The sequence below is a fragment of the Eurytemora carolleeae genome, unplaced genomic scaffold (assembly GCF_000591075.1).
Source record: "Eurytemora carolleeae unplaced genomic scaffold, Eaff_2.0 scaffold2407, whole genome shotgun sequence".
NCBI lineage: Eukaryota > Metazoa > Arthropoda > Copepoda > Calanoida > Temoridae > Eurytemora > Eurytemora carolleeae.
The window spans coordinates 1-17,210 of record NW_019398299.1 but is presented as its reverse complement, the minus strand read 5'-3'; the positions used below and the strand labels follow the sequence as shown (position 1 = coordinate 17,210).

The window sequence follows — 17,210 nt, the reverse complement described above, 5'->3', positions numbered from 1 at the left end:
TTTTTTTATTTGTATTATCTCGTGCTTTGTAGTTGAATAAAATATGAAATAATATGAAATATGAAATGTGAAATGATCATTGGTTAATTATGAAACCAACCTATTTCATAATTTGTTTTTTTAAATATTAATCTTAAATTTTCTATAAAATGATGAGGGCCTAAAAGGTTATAAAGCACAAATATGTGAAGTACACCTGCAGTATGGAAACAGTACAACAAAATGGCCGTTTTACACTTTTTTCTAGTAAATTCCCCTCTAATATATATTCTATTCTCTTTGGTTCTAAGGCTACATAAATTAGTGAATTAGTAAGGTAAAATTAAATGCCGAAGCAATTTTGACACTTGAAATGATATGATGCTCAGCGCAGTCTGAATCCATGTGAAAATGGCTGCCATGGGAAACCCCTTCTAAGCGCAACCATTTAAGTTTTACTGGTTTAATACATTTCTTGTTAAATTCCTAGTTATATTCCCTCTGCTGAAATTAAATGTTTTATACACGCTTTCAATTAGCTCTCTGTGAATAATGATATACAGAAAAAATTGTAAGTAATGCATAAGGCCCTAAAATTGCAGGATATTTTTAAGGTCACCATGTGTTAAAATGGAAACTTATTTGGATTAGAATGTAAAATCTTTAAGATTTAAAGAAAAAATATGGAGATTACTCACCAACACACGTATCCTAAATCACATCTTCTTAATCTACGAAACCATGGAAACCAGAAACACGGTTGGAACAAGAATATAAGATATGTACAGTGTACACAAATATTTAAAAGAGATATCACATCAGAAACATAAAATATTAAAAGGTCAATATGTAAATTAAAACTTTACGCAAAAATTATAAAGATAAATTTGTTTTCTTTATAAAAACAGATAATGTTTACTTGAGGCTTTACAAAAATTATCTCTATTCTTTGTTAATCGAATTTATAGACTCCTAGATTGCATTGTTCGAACTTTGAATAAAATATCAGAGTTGACATCTCATATATACAATATATTTACAATATGTATATACCTTATATCATTTCATTCAATTTAGGGGTGGGGTGGGTATGCGGGGGAGGGTGAATAAGCGTGAGTTGATTACTTGATGGGGATGGGTAAGTAGGGGGGCAGTGAACTCTAGAAGGAGAACACGAGTGTGAATTGTTATGCAATGCATCTCTATATATAAATAACGTTATAGTGTCCAAACTGTAAATATGTATGTACAATGTATATATATTACCTAAAACTTGCTCTAACTTCTTAAAAGTCGGTTCGGTACTTCAAATGAACAGTTTGTGTGGTTCATCATTAATTTTATTTTGTTCACTTGGCAAAATATTACCTCGGTTATATTTTAAAGGGACTGTAAGCGTAATTTCAAGTGACCCTACATGCACAGATGGGCGTTGCATAATTTACAACAGTATAATTATGAATTAGATATCCATTTTTTTGTTTATTTAAAATGTTTTTTTTATTTTTGGGTTCTTTGTAAAAGTAGCTTTTTTATATCTTGCTCATTAGAACCACTGGAGAAATTCACAGAAATAAACACCTTTTGAGGCAGAGAATCGACGGTTTTTATCAGATTACGGTTTCAAGGGTACTGTTGTAAATTGGACCTAATTCTATCTTTGCTACTACTGTTACTTTAAATTATGCTTACAGTCCCTTTTATTGGGTTACGCTACCTAATCCATGTCACATTTCACCACTCTGAATATATATTCACCACTCTGATGAATACTCTGCTGTTCACCACTCTGGTTTGTATATCAGATAACTAGGTGAGTCTCTAGTATTCTTGATGAATATTCTGCTGTTCACCACTCTGGTTTATATATCAGATAACTAGGTGAGTCTCTAATATTCCTGATGAATATTCTACTGTTCACCACTCTGGTTAATATATCAGATAACTAGGTGAGTCTCTAATATTATTGATGAATATTCTGCTGTTCACCACTCTGGTTTGGTATATCAGATAACTAGGTGAGTCTCTAATATTCTTGATGAATATTCTGCTGTTCACCACTCTGGTTAATATATCAGTAACTAGGTGAATCTCTAATATTTTTGATGAATATTCTGCTGTTCACCACTCTGGTTAATATATCAGATAACTAGGTGAGTCTTTAATATTCTTGATGAATATTCTGCTGTTCACTACTCTGGTTAATATATCAGATAACTAGGTGAGTCTCTNGTCTCTAATATTGTTGATGAATATTCTGCTGATGACAGATCGTGATATAACGATTAGCAAGAATACCAACAAAACATGGACATTCTTCAATCAACCTCAACTCACTTTCTGTCTCATCTTTTACTCCTTCTCTTCTCTTTTACTCCTTCTCTTATCTTTTACTCCTTCTCTTCTCTTTTACTCTTCCCTTCTTTTGTACTCATTCTCTTCTCTTTTACTCCTTCTCTTCTCTTTTACTCATTCTCTTCTCTTTTACTCCCTCTTTTTTTACCCCTTCTCTTCTCTTTTATTCCTTCTCTTCTCTTTTACTCCTACTCTTCTCTTTTACTCCTCCTCTCCTCTTTTACTCCTCCTCTTCTCTTTTACTCCTTCTCTTCTCTTTAACTCATCCTCTTCTCTTTTACTCCTCCTCTTCTCTTTTACTCCTCCTCTTCTCTTTTACTCCTCCTCTTCTCTTTTACTACTCCTCTTCTCTTTTACTCCTTCTCTTCTCTTTTATTCCTTCTCTTATCTTTTACTCCTCCTCGTCTCTTTTACTCCTCCTCGTCTCTTTTACTCCTCCTCTTCTCTTTTACTCCTCCTCTTCTGCTGTTGTATCTCCTTCTCTTTATTAATTCTCTCTCTTTTCTATATTTTCTTTCAATTTCCATAATACATTAAAAAAAAACCTAAAACTTGCACAATACATTGAAAAACGTAAAACTTCTGCATTTATCCATCTTTTATTTGTCTATTTGTCTGGTTGTTTGTTTTATCTAATAAACCTGAACAACCACAGACACGGTCAGTCTGAATACAAAAAATGCAAAATGTACAATGACAATAAAATTAAACTTTGTATAAAGAGAATTGCTAAAATCCTTAACAATGACAAACAAGCAATGAGAAAAATGTTTCGGGAGTGTGACAAACAAACAGCACGGACAAACACCTATACTCCTACCCTGTATATAGTATTGCATCTAAATGATGTTGGATTGAATTGTCTGGAAAGATCCTAGATTAGTCTGCGTATATATATATCTTGAAGTTTGCGTATCTTGAATCACATTCTTTTGACTATTAGGTTTTTGTTCGAGTTCTTCTATGAGTCAGATAAGGGAAGAGAGACAAAAAATCGACCCCCCTCCCCTCCCCCTTCATTCATCAAAGAAAAAGAGGGGGGGGGGGGGGAAAGATACAAAAAAACAAAAAATTTCCAAAACTTATTTTCATAATCTCGTTTTAGATGTGATGCTTTATTTTTGAACTAGTCCCTCAGAAGGAACAGTGTTTTGATTAGTTAAGATGTAGATTGAATTTTGATGGGATGGCTTTCAAACTAGCAGGATATATGTACATCGTATTTATCATATATTTTATCTCTATATATATATTAGTGTGCGATCATAAATAATAAACCCTTTAACCGATTTGCTTAAATTTTGATTTGGTAACTTGGTAAACGGCGGAATTGTTTTTTGCTTAGTTTTAAAATTCAAAGTTTAGTTGATTGACTTGTTAAGATTACTCCCTTTGTATAAATTATAAAATTATAAATAGCTTCAAAGCTAGAAGAATATACGTTACTAGCTTGGGGACCCAGCGTTTCCCAGGGTAGTCATAGTCTCTCCCGCCGTTTATCACTTCGTCGATTTAACCGAGAAACTAAAATTTCGACTCAACTTAGAATCTTTAAAAAAGCTAAATACATTCCCGCAGTTCTCCAAAGATCCCCAATAAAAATTGGAGGCAAATCGGTGCAGAGGTTCCTGAGTTATGATTGGAAAAACAAACAGAGATTACAACTTTATATTGCATAACATTGTTCAATATTTCAAAATTATTGGAATTGCAGAAATCATGTTTATAAATTTTTTCTTATAAAAACGTGCTCAGAACTGTTATGTTGTACTTCATTATAATTGTGCACATTCTTTTTTTATTCGCATTTTTAATTCTAAATTCAATTTAAAATGCATTTCTTGTTTATTTAAAGTTTGAAGAGCTGCATTCTTAAAGTTGAATTAAGTTAGTTATGTGTTTTCTGGAATAGATTTAGTTTCAGAAAGAAAGAGACTGTTCACTTTTTAGATTTGAAGGGGCTGTAGAATAATTAAAAATGTATTTAATTTTTTTTCTTATGTTTTCGACACACAGGGATAGCACAGCAATTATATATGTCCTTAAAAGTTATATTCCCAACGCACTGCATTATTTTTATCTATCTATCTATATATAAATTTGCCTTGTCTGTTTGTTTGTTTGTATCAAATAAACGTCAAAACGACTGAACCGATCGGGCCCACATTTTTTGTGGGACATCACGTGACCGCAGGGAAGGTTTATGAATAAATGTTTAAAAAAATGTGTTTTAAAGGTTTTTAATTTTGTAAAAAAAATTTAAATTCTTGAAAATCCGCGAATTTTTTTTTTAAAATCCGCAAAATTTTTTTCTTCTCTGTTTTAAAATGTAAACAAAAAGAACATATTCACAATTTAAATAGAAGATGGGCGCGAAGCGCCCTAAAAGCCTAGTTTATATATATTTAGCTTGTCTGTTTGTTTGTATTTAATAAACGTCAAAACGGCAGAACTGATCGGGCCCAAATTTTGTGTGAGGCCTCACGTGACCCCAGGGAAGGTTTATGAATGATCAAAATTTTAAAAAAATTTTATTTGTGTAAAATTTTGAAAATGCGCAAAAAAATGTCATTGTTTTTGTTTTATACTGTACAAAGAGGAGACGCTCATAGATAAAGCCATAATTAAAAGGTGAAATAGACACGGGCGCAAAGCGCTCTAAAAGCCTAGAATGTATAAAGCTGTAATCTCTGTTTGTCTGTCTACTTTTTTCCCGATCATAACTCAGGAACTTCTTGACTAACTTACCTTAAATCTCGATTAAGTAGAACTACAGGAATACTCCTGGCTTGCTATAAAAGCTGGGAACCCAGCTTTGCCTGGAAATTTAAATTTTCTCTAAAAAAGTGGATCAACTCTACCTAGCATTTTAAAACCAAGCTAAGAACATTTTCGTAGTTTTACAGAAGTCCAAAATTTGATGAATATCACGTGGGGTTTATGAATTATGATCAGGTATACAAACAGAGTTTACTACTTTATATAATTCTTCTGGCTTCGTTGAATAAAAATTCAAGAAATGTTTTCAATTGTACTGCTAGCAACCTTATAAACTGCAATTGTACTGCTAGCAACCTTATAAACTACAATTGTACTGCTAGCAACCTTATAAACTGCAATTGTACTGCTAGCAACCTTATTAACTGCAAGCAAGCTAGACCGTAGACAGAGAAGGTAAAATGTATGCGACCTTACGTAGCTGATATAGGTTTGATTTTCCGCCGTACAAGAAATCCATTTTAAATATTAGAAATTCAAAACACTTTCGTTTTTCTTGATAGCTCTTCAAGAGATCAGGAGTTATGATTGAAAACATAAAAGATTTTAATCTTACGTGATATTTACTTTAGTTTGACGTGCATATCAATTAAACTTCTCATTGAGTTTGATTTTACTATTGGGCACACTGTTCCCTATAATTTTCATGGAAACCAGATCCGTGTTTAGTATTATTATTATCTTCATTAAAGCAGGGGGCAGGGGCGAATACATAGAGATGCATTGGATGTTGACCCCCCCCCCCCTCCTTGGATAGGTTCAAACTATGGTTTCCGGGGGGGGGGGGGGGGAGTCTGAGCCCCATCCTAAAGATGTAACCCCCCATCTATTATGCGCCCCTGCCTATAGGAGTATACCTAGTAATACAATTATTCTGGTTCTAGGTAATTTAAACATAAAAATCATTATCTCCAAATGTAGATTTATTAAACTTGCATTATCTATATAATAAAACAAGACATTCGTATATATATATGTTGCCTATAGCTAGCCAAATGGCTAGACCGATTGGGTTGAAATTTTTTGTAGACACTCATGGGCAGCCGGGGGGTGTTACGGGCTAAAAAAATCGAAATTTTTTTTCAATTTTTTTCTCAATTTTTTTTTTAATTTCTGTTCCACGGGCAACGCCGGACTGTTCAGATAGTCATTCATGAAAAGGAAAAAAATATGATTACTAAGAAATATTTTGCTTTCTGTGTCTTTATTTCCCTTTCTGTGCTATGGATAAAATATTCTTTAGTTTGTTTTTTAGTTATCGTAATAATTCAAAGGACTTATTTTATTGAATTTATTAGTTGTATTATGTATGTAATATTTTTTTCTTCTCATTATAAAAGTATAGGGCCTTGTCAAATAACGCACGAAAGAAACAACTTGAAAGCAACTTTTTAATGCTAAAACTGTTGCTGAAAAATGGCCGTTATTTTAAAATAACTGTTATGTTTAAAAAAAGAGAAAAGTATAACCATGATGTAACAGTAACCCTATCACATTCAGAAGCGTATAGAAATACGCTGGGGTCGATCAAATTCAATTTTACCTATGCAAGATATTTTGCAAATATTTTCAGATGATATAAATTTGCAATTAGAATTAAATTCAATTATACTGGTTAGGAAACCCTGCTTTGCCTGCTAAGAATATAACCCTTCCTTTAACGAATTCTTCGATCATAATTTGATGTATATCTGGCAACAACAAAACCAAGTAGACAAACAGAGATTACGACTTTTATAAATAATTTATAGATATAGACGTTCAAAATTGCGTATTTTCTGTATTTCCTCTGCTGGTTATTTGATCAGAAAACTGTCGGAAGAACACTGAATTGTTAACCTGGAGTTTTATTCGCTTTATATATTCCTGAATACATTCTTGGGAGTAAACAAGATTCAGTCAACAGGAGCCTTTTATTCTAAACCATCCAGAGGGGACACACCCCCCTGTATACATTCATAACTACCCTAGCGTTCATTTTTCTACACCCTCCCCCCCTTTCTCGCCCTCCCTCAGTCACATATAGGAATACAAGGTAAGCTAAATTTAGCAAATTAAAAAGTTGTTAATTACATAGAATAAAGATCAATATCCTTTGTCAATAAGACTTTTCCTGATAAGATTTGTACGCAAATGTTATACCATAAGTTGTTGCATTTTTATTTAGGAAACAGAATTAAACAAACCACAGAAAAACAAAACCACTATTTACCTGCAGGAACAGTTTACGGCAAACGCACTAAAAGAAAGAAAAAGCAAGAAAGTAAGATATACTGTCATTCCATGTGGCTGTTACAACTTTAAAAAAATTATGTATGCCTTTTAAAATATTTAAATTTTCATAAAAAGTTAAACCTGATTCAAAAAAATACTTTTAGTGTTTTTTTAAATACATTTTTTAGGTTTTACCTTTTATAAAAGACAAACAACAACTTCCCTCTTTATATTATTCAGCATTTTAGTTTTAGAATTATGTACTTTTCCATTTTGATTGTCATTTATAGCTTTTCAAAGATGTTCTTTTATTGTTGCAGTAAATCAATCTTGAACAACAGCTGTTTTTGAAATTAAAAAACTGAAGAAAACAATTTTAGATTATGTTTGTTATATATTAAAGTTTTTACAAATACATTTCATGCACCATTTTCCTTGCCAAAAACTAAATTTCATACGTTCGGTGGAAGGCGATTTTATCAATTTTAGTTATTTCCACATTTTATTGAAAATATATTATTAAAAGGTAACAATCAATTAAAATTTTGTTTAGGCAAAAAAAATTAATTTTTCTGAATAAACATGTTAAGAATATATACTATACGATCGCTACAGGCTACTTGGACTGAAATTTGCGATTTTTTCCTGCAAATGTCTTAGCAAAAACAGTAATAAAAAGGTTTAGCAGAGAACTTTTTCAATTTTCGATTTTAAAGTATACCCTTTTTAAACGGTCGAATGAATTTTCACATCTTACTCAAAAACCCTGGGAGCAACTCCACAACCCTGGGAGCAACTCCAAAATCCTAGGAGCACTCCACAACCCTGGGAGCACTCCAAAACCCTGGGAGCAATTCTAAAACCCTGGGAGCAATTCCAAAACCCTGAGAGCAACCACCCCTCCCTCACTGATCAAGTTTTCCTTATTTATCTAAACAAACGCCTTTGTTTCATTTTTGACACTTCGTTTGCCAGTTATTTTATATTATAAAGAATTTCAAAACCCGCTTTGGACATAAAAATTCTAGAGTTCACACCGTTTTGGGGTTAAAGGGTTCCGTTGTGAATCAGAGATGTCCTTCTTTAAAGGCCATTTGAAATTACATTTACAGTCTCTTTATGTCAAAAGAACTCTTTTTTCCATCTAAAGTATTAAAAGTCTGGTTTTTTTTTGACAAGCATGTTATTTATGAGAGCTAAAATGTTTGCAATGTCATACTAATTTTCAAAATATTGGCATCATATTGACATCTTGAAACAAAAGACCTGGGTTTAAATAGCTGCAATCCCAGAGTTTTGATATCATTTGTATCTTTTCTTGGAGAAAGGTAAAGGCAACATAAGGCTTTAAATTTAAACTTTTAATAAATCTTCCAATATTTTAAAAGTGCATTCTGTTTAAATTTGCAATATTTCTAATTTCTATTATTAATAATAATTCTGACTTGATTAATATAATTGCAATTTTGATGATTTAGTTTAATTGAAAATATATTTTCGCGAAAAAAACAAATGCAAATATTTTGGGGGGGGGGGAAAAATGCGAAAATTTTGCGCAAAAAATACGGAAGAGAAATTGTTAATTAAGATATAATAAAACTTCGAATGCTGAGCTCTCAGAGCAGAGGATTCCGCAAGTATTTTTTGCAAAATCAATTGTTGCAGGTATGGTTAACGAGATATTTCGCATTTTTTCGCTTAATTCATTTTTGCTTAAAAGTTTGCAAAAAACGAACGAAAATTTTCTCATTTTTACCGACAGATTTGTTCGGAGGAAACCCCACTTCTTCTTAGATATCCCGTGTTGGTCATACCCTGCAGGAATAACTTTAAAATTTATATATATATATATATATGTATATAACATATATAACATTTTATTTTAGAAAACTAAAAAATACAAAAAAGATGAGAAAACTCCAACTTATACTTCTTTATGCAACCGGAGTCTTTTCTCAACAGTGTTCAGAGGTTTCTTTTTATTCAATCTCTTCTTATCCATATATCTTATTATATATATTATTATATATCATATTAGTCATTCTTTAGCCTCTCTTTATCCATATATCATGTCTTTAGTCTCTTTTTATCCATATATTATATCTGTAGTCTCTTCTTATCCATATATCATGTCTGTAGTCCCTTTTAATCCATATATTATATCTTTAGTCTCTTCTTATGCATATATTATATCTTTAGTCTCTTTTTATCCATATATTATATGTTTTTTTCTCTTTTTATCCATATATTATATCTTTATTCTCTTCTTATCCATATATTATGTCTATGGTCTCTTTTTATCCATATATTATATCTTTATTCTCTTCTTATCCATATATTATGTCTATAGTCTCTTTTTATCCATACATTATATCTTTATTCTCTTTTTATTTTCAAAGACGATATCAAAGTCGTCAATAAATTTCCATATTTTTCGGGACACCCTGTATGATGATTATTTTAATCTAAGGTTCTGAAAGTTAAAGCTGTTATTGAAAAATTATATAAAAAATATTTTAAGGTGCTTGAGCCACTAGGTTTAAAGGATGCAGAAGCACTTGCAGCTCATGGAAGCCATTCTCTAACCCTGAACATGATTCAATACTTCTTCAATCCGAAGGCAGCTGTAGACAATGGTATTCCAACTGTTAACCTCAACAGATGGTAACCACAGATTCATAAATTTTATTTGTTCCAACTTGAGTGCCCGGCGTTGCCCGTGGAATTAAAAAACAATTTTTAAAAAATCGATTTTTAGGAAGAAAAGAAATTCAAATTTTGTTAAGCCTATGTTACCCCTTTGGATACCCATTGGTTCCCAAAAAAATCCGCCCATTCTTTTAAGCAGTTTAGCTAGCCATGGCTGACATATATATATATGATATATATTTGAGCAAAGAGCTTTATTATATAGCTAGATAACAATTTTGGGTGTTTCACTGTTTTTACTGATAACAACAGAATTGAATTGTTGTCCACAAACTTTAATTTTGTAATCCCTTTAGCTTTGCAACTTGATTTGTAAACCTTTGATATTTCAACCTATGTATGAATTCTGTTAGATTAAATAGTCTAAGTTTAAAATATGAAAGATTCACACCATCAGGTTACAATAATATAGGAATTAGAAAAGTTGAATTCCTGGCAAAAACTCAATTTCTTTAAGTTCAATCTACAATATTTTAAGTCAGGTTACAAAAATTATTCTCAATTATTTTTAAAACTTAACTGGTAAAATATAGAAACATACACAAATGTTTTTAGTGAGATGCATGATTTGCATGAGAATGCTCCGTACAGCACAATGAAAAACAGGTATAAAGTCTTAAATCGACCTTCTTAAAAAAAAGAATTTATCATGTTATTTTTTAGCTTTGACAATCCTGCTTTCTTCGCCCTGGACAACATTCTCAGTAACATGGATCATGAAGAGTATGGGATCATGAATGCAAACACATTGGATCGTATAGCTCATGATCTGCATATGATCCATATGTGGGAAGGAGCTGCTTTGTATTATCAGGCTCTAGTGACAGCTCCTCCTAAACCTGATATTTGCAGTTGTTTTTTATCAACTTATTTAGAGGCGATCAAAGCTAACCTAGAATTCATAGCAAAGGAAATTAGGATCCCCAATCAACTCTCTGCTCAAAACAACAAAGGTGTGAAGAAAGGTGGTAACGAGCGTGCTCACTATCTCGGAGAATATCTTGGAATATATCTTGGAAGATACATTGGAGTTTACACCCTTGAATCAAGAACGATCAATGAGAAACGTTCTGGAAATGAGACAGCTATCAAGAAGAAAGGAGGTGCTGATGATCACAAGCTGGATCTGTACAGTGGGAATATTGTGGATGAGAAGAGCTGGGCTAAATGGAAGGAAATGATGCAGGATCCAGACTCTCAATACATGGAGAATATGGGGAGGAGTTTATCCCTCTATTTGTACTGTCAATTGGAGAAATAATTGTTTTATGTTAAATTCAAATTGATTTCATCAAATTTTTGAATATAAACAACATTTTTGCATTAACCAAAACTTTTTAAAAGATAATGATAGATTTCTTTGAACGGACTAAATGCAAATATACATGCTCAGAGAAGACAGATACGTTTTCTGATCCATTTCCATTTTCAATCTAATTTTTGTTATTCAAAAAATTTAAGAAAACGAATTCAACCCGGCTTTACCTCTATCTTTCGATTGATCTTAAGACGGCTTGGATCTAAATCTATGTTTAGCTTACCCTCCCTCCCCTTCGAAAAATGCCATGTATGTAAAGGAATGCAGAAACAGTTCATGTTTATAGCCCAATTTTTAAGACTGCAGGCCTGAAGTAAATACCCTACTCCAGAACGGTTTCTTTCTAATACGTATCTATCCAGGTACAATTCAGTTTCACTTGGCTATCAATGTCTAAACCAAGATACAATCTCGTCAGCTATCAATTTCAACCAGGACACCAGCACGTAACTATCAATGTCTCAACTAGGACACAATTTCGTTAACTATCAATATCCCAACTAGGACACGATCTTGAGATATCAATGCCTCAACTAGGACACAATCTTGTAAACTGTCAATGCCTCAACTAGTACACAATCTCGTAAACTATCAATGCCTCAACTAGGACACAATCTCGTAAACTATCAATGCCTCAACTAGGACACAATCTCGTAAACTATCAATGTCTCAACTAGGACACAATCTCGTAAACTATCAATGCCTCAACTAGGACACGATCTCGTAAACTATCAATGCCTCAACTAGGACACGATCTTCAACTCATTCTTGTTAGATTAAGGACATGATTACTCTCTCGCATTAATCAGTACAGAGTCTCTATATTAACTGATGTATTTGAGGTTTATATGTTACAAGTTGAAGTTAATAGACGTAATTACTATTCCTACATCATTATCTATATCACATGATTAAGACAATCACTTTTCGCATATCCAACACTGTTGAAATAGGCGCAATTAAGATGTACGTCATTATATATATCATATGATTATACTAATCATGCTGCGTATCTATTCGAAGCGCAGTACCAATGAATAATGGGTTTTACTTATAAGCTAATGATGTACAACGTAGTTCAGGTTTACAGAATATTGTGTTACCCGATATTTATTACAGGCCATTAAAAAATTTATAACATGCCGGTTTTAAGAAGTGGCATAAAAATATGATAGTAAACTGTAAAAAATTAACAATTAAGTTTTTGCCAAATTTTACGACGTGATGCATTGACACATGTTTTTACATCAATATTTTCAAGGGCTTTTCTAAAATTGTAAATTTTAGATTTGTAAATCAGAATTCAAAATTGTGGGCATTTTCATTTTTTAAATTACACCGATGCCTTTCGACCTTTAAGTACGCAATGCATTTTTTATTAGAACTTTTACAAATTAGAAAAAAAATATATTTCTTAAAAGTCAAAAAGTGTCAAAAATTAGAGTACACAACTGTAGTATCAAACGGATATATCAGGATATCAGTTTATTAGAGTACACAACTGTAGTATCAAACAGATATTTCAGGATATCTGTTTGAATTAGAGTACACAACTGTAGTATAAAACAGATAGCCTATATCAGGATATCTGTTTATTAGAGTACGTAACTGTAGTATCAAACAGATATATCAGGATATCTGTTTGAAATAGAGTACACAACTGTAGTATCAAGCAGATAGCCTATATCAGGATATCTGTATATTAGAGTGCACAACTGTTGTATCAAACAGATATATCAGGATATCTGTTTAAATTAGAGTACACAACTGTAGTATCAAACAGATAGCCTATATTAGGATATCTGTTTATTATAGTACGCAACAGTAGTATCAAACAGATATATCAAGATATCTGTTTGAATTAGAGTACACAACTGTAGTATCAAACAGATATATCAGGATATCTGTTTATTAGAGTACACAACTTTAGTATCAAACAGATATATCAGGATATCTGTTTGAATCAGAGTACACAACTGTAGTATCAAGCAGAAAGCCTATATCAGGATATCTGTTTATTAGAGTGCACAACTGTAGTATCAAACAGATGATTCACCGACAAAGGGTCAAACGACCCAGGGTCAAACGACACAGGGTCAAACGACAAAGGGTCAAACGACAATCCTTTGTCGTTTGACCCTGTGTCGTTTGACCCTGGGTCGTTTGACCCTTTGTCGGTGAATCAAACAGATATATCAGGATATCTGTTTGAATTGAGTATGTTGAATCTCTAATGACAGTTAATAATATGATATTAGTCCAGAAGCCCAACTATGATCACAAAGATATAAAGAAACAGAATATCTGCTCTTACATCGGGTTAAAGCAACATAATAAAGCTGTGGATATTAGGGTACAGCTCTACCGGGGGTTAACCCGTACTAGCGCTACCGTGTGTACATTGAACAAAATATACTAAGTGGGTTGATGTTGATGTATTTGATTTTAATGATATAATAAGGTATGTATGTCGACTACATCATACTATCTATTTATCTTACAGGGTTACCCATAAAGAATGAGAAATAAGAGACGACTGTACTGAATTTACACTGCCCATTTACTTTTATTTGTGATTCACTGCACGCAGTTAACTTGTTTCTTTCGTTGTCCAATCATTAAAAATACCACCAAAACACTTTACTTGAGGTAAAGGACTTAATTTAACCTTGGAATTTTTATATTTCAGAAATTTTAGGTCGTCGTCACAGTCGCATCGACCATAGGACACAGTGTTAAAATATTTGCTTTTTACAACATCTAATACACTTTAAACATTGTTTTAATATTAGCTTAATGCAGTTTCACAGTTTTTGTAATCTTGTTATTTTTGTATTTTTTATACTATATAGTATATACAGGGTTACCCACAAAGGATGAGACTTTTTCTATCTTTTCAAAATCATAAGGTCGTCTTTACAGTCTCATCCTTTTTGGGTAACCCTGTATGTACTAAAATAATTCTTTGTCGGTATTGGTATTATGTGTGTTGTTATATCTTGTCCATGTAGGAGGCTTGGGATTTCAAAAATGTGGTCATACAGTTTTTGTACTTCAAAATAGATGGAAATATTATGAAAGGAATTGAGTCTTTGCCACAAATTCAGTTCTTGTAATACCTATATCTCTGTAACCTTATGATGTAAACCTTTGATATTTCAAACTTACATTATTTATCCAATAGCATTCATAGTTTGAAATATTAAAGGTCTACGACATTGGGTTGCAACGATATTGAAATTAGAAATTCAGAGTTTGTTACAAAAACTCAATTACTTTGTCCCATTTTCCATGGCACAGAAAATTATATGTCTTATAAAATTCATAAATTAAGAGTCGAACTAGACTTTAAAGAGTAAATTCATAAAATGTAAGACCTTTTTTAATTCTATCTTTCTCATTATCAAATATCAAAAACAAAAACGAAATCAGTTGGGTCACTCTGCATGTGCAAAAAACCATTTTTGTCTTAGAAAAACTTCTTTGAAAACTGTTGTAAACTTGAGTATATTTCATCATTAAGTTTCTAAAAATTATCAAAACGTTTGCAGAAAAGAAGAACATTAAATATATGGCATTTTAAGATTATATACAAAGCAATTTATTCATTATTTTTCAATATTTGTGTGTTTTTCTTAGATAAAATCTGTGCTTAAAACTTCATTGCAACATAAAGTTTATTTTTCTAAATTATATACAATTTAATAAATAATAGAATGTTTTCTTGACAATTTTTCCATGGGTTTTATTATTCTGAATGTTGTACCTAAATATTAGCAATTTTGAATAAAAAACCATAAAATATGCGGGAACAGCTTTACAGAGCTCCATATGATTATTTTATTAAAAAACTAAATATAGCTATATAATAATGCAAAAATGCTGTTTTCTCCCTCTAGGAACTACTCTGGGTCAATCTATTCTGTGATTCGAATCAGCTGATCTTCACTGCTGTAATGGCGACCGGCAAAAGAATACAGTTCGTCCATTTCTCTGTTCCTAAAACAGATAATTTCCATTTGAAGAATCTTTCATTGAAGAGACCGCCGCTTAAAATTAGAAAATTTGTGGCAAGTTTGTGGTAGGAACTCAATATCATTGCTGTCTGATTGAAATTCAAATACCAGATTTTGATAATATTAAAAAGTGTTTTGATATTATTTTTGTTAAAATCATTATTTTAAAGGGTATTGAATGTCTTGAATATTTCCTCAATAATCTTGAATTTAGATTTTAGATAAATATATTTAACTACAGTCAAGATACCTAGCTTTTAACAAAATTATTTGATAAAATGTTCGCTAACTAAAGGAGTTGAGTTTTTGTCACAAACTCTGATTTTCTAATCTCTATATCTATGTAACCCAATGTCGTAGACCTTAGATATTTCAAACTATTAATACCTATAGATAAAATAATCTAGATTTGAAATATCAAAGGTTTGCACCATCTGGTTGTAAAGATATTGGGATCAGAAGATGTGAGTTTGTGGCAAAAACTCAATTCCTTTGTGTTAAATTTTGTTTTGATAAACATTTTCTACAGAAGACAAAGTTTTCCTGAAGCTGTTGATTGAAGACATTTTATTATGTACATAACAATGTAAGTAATAATCTCTGTTAAAATCTTTAATATATCCTGTAATTTAGGTTTGAATAAAAAGTATTGTCCGTTTATGTTCTTTATTACTTGATGTTAATTCAACCTACGTTGTAAACGGTTTTTGAAATTAAAAGTTTCAAGATAAAAACTTTATTCTTTATGTTTAAATACAAATAGTCGATTTAACAATTGTTTACGGCTGTGTTGCAAACATTGTGCCCAGTCCCATTCATTTTGTTTTTTGAATAGACTTAGGGGGAAAAACATCAAATGAAAGTTTTTCGGCCAAAAAAATCTAACCTTGGCTGACATGGACAATAGTGAGAAACTATGAGAGGAATTAAAACCAAGCAGAATAGCAAACCACACCCTAAAACATGATTTTGAAATCAATTTAGAAAAGAGAAATAAGTCAGTCTTTTTGTAAAGGACGAAGGGTACTAGTGTAAATTTTAGTCTTGCAGACGTCCGAATTCTCCGCATTGCGCGTCAATTCAGACGTTAAATAACCGTCAGCGGGTTTGGTTGGGTTTAGTCTTCTTGTAATGAGGGGGGGGGCTAAAACCAAAAAGTAAAATGATTAAGTAAATATTTGAAATAATTAAAGGACAAACTAATATTAGAAAATTTTTCAATCCATCTTTGTAACCTAATGTTGTAGATCTTTGAAATTTAAAACTAAGAATCATCTTCAAATCTTTAAATCATATAAACTAAGCTTGGAATTTTAAGGGTTCACACGTCTCCAGGTTTCAAAGATTTAAGAATTAGGAAAATTTGAGTTTGTGGCAAAGACACGAATTAGTTGTATCTGAAAAAGCTCTGTATATTACCTGTCAATATCAAAGCCGGACCTAAAACCAAAAATTGAACTTTTATCGTTGAAGAAAAATCTTCCAAAAAAATGGAAGAAAACATATATTTATTTTTTATGTTTAAGATTAAAAATTCAAATATCCTTTGACAGACGTTGTTTCTGACGCTGGTTCAGGAGATGTAGAAGAAAATGTAGATGTTGTACCTAGGAAAAGATTATTGTAGACAAAAAAAATAAATTTAAAAATAACAGAATTCTCAAAATTAATGGAAAACGAAGAGACGGCAAAAGCTGATCGAATTAAAAAGGCCATATTTGCAATTAAAGCACCAACCACTATCGCCTAGTTAATTTACAAGCTACTTATACTAAAAAAAGCAATTATGGGTTTTGAAAATAGTGCAGTTTATATAGTGCAGTTTATATAGTGCAGTTTAT

The 17,210-nt window shown here is 31.7% G+C and overlaps 1 protein-coding gene and 1 long non-coding RNA gene across 2 annotated transcripts; one reads left to right on the top strand and one right to left on the bottom strand.

Moving 5' to 3' along the window:
• The first annotated feature begins 8,633 nt into the window (after nucleotides 1–8,633).
• On the top strand, nucleotides 8,634–11,436 carry LOC111717182 (uncharacterized). The gene is made up of 5 exons (XM_023492689.1): nucleotides 8,634–8,654; nucleotides 9,213–9,297; nucleotides 9,848–9,990; nucleotides 10,591–10,641; nucleotides 10,699–11,436. Exons 2-5 carry the CDS (start codon nucleotides 9,235–9,237, stop codon nucleotides 11,294–11,296), a joined length of 855 nt encoding a protein of 284 aa, XP_023348457.1. The 5' UTR covers nucleotides 8,634–8,654; nucleotides 9,213–9,234; the 3' UTR covers nucleotides 11,297–11,436.
• Nucleotides 11,437–15,169: 3,733 nt separating this feature from the next.
• On the bottom strand, nucleotides 15,170–16,811 carry LOC111717181 (uncharacterized). Its single transcript, XR_002768703.1, has 3 exons — nucleotides 16,789–16,811; nucleotides 16,256–16,325; nucleotides 15,170–15,352 (listed from the first exon to the last, which is right to left on the bottom strand). It is a non-coding gene; the product is annotated as an uncharacterized LOC111717181 (long non-coding RNA).
• Between the last annotated feature and the right edge of the window lie 399 nt (nucleotides 16,812–17,210).

Bases quoted from the DNA above. Each gene is read 5' to 3' on its own strand.
- LOC111717182 (XM_023492689.1), top strand. From the start codon at position 9,235: ATGAGAAAACTCCAACTTATACTTCTTTATGCAACCGGAGTCTTTTCT. The intron at 9,298-9,847 runs GTTTCTTTTTAT...AAATATTTTAAG, and splicing joins TTTCTCAACAGTGTTCAGAG to GTGCTTGAGCCACTAGGTTT. The intron at 9,991-10,590 runs GTAACCACAGAT...AAATGTTTTTAG, and splicing joins ACTGTTAACCTCAACAGATG to TGAGATGCATGATTTGCATG.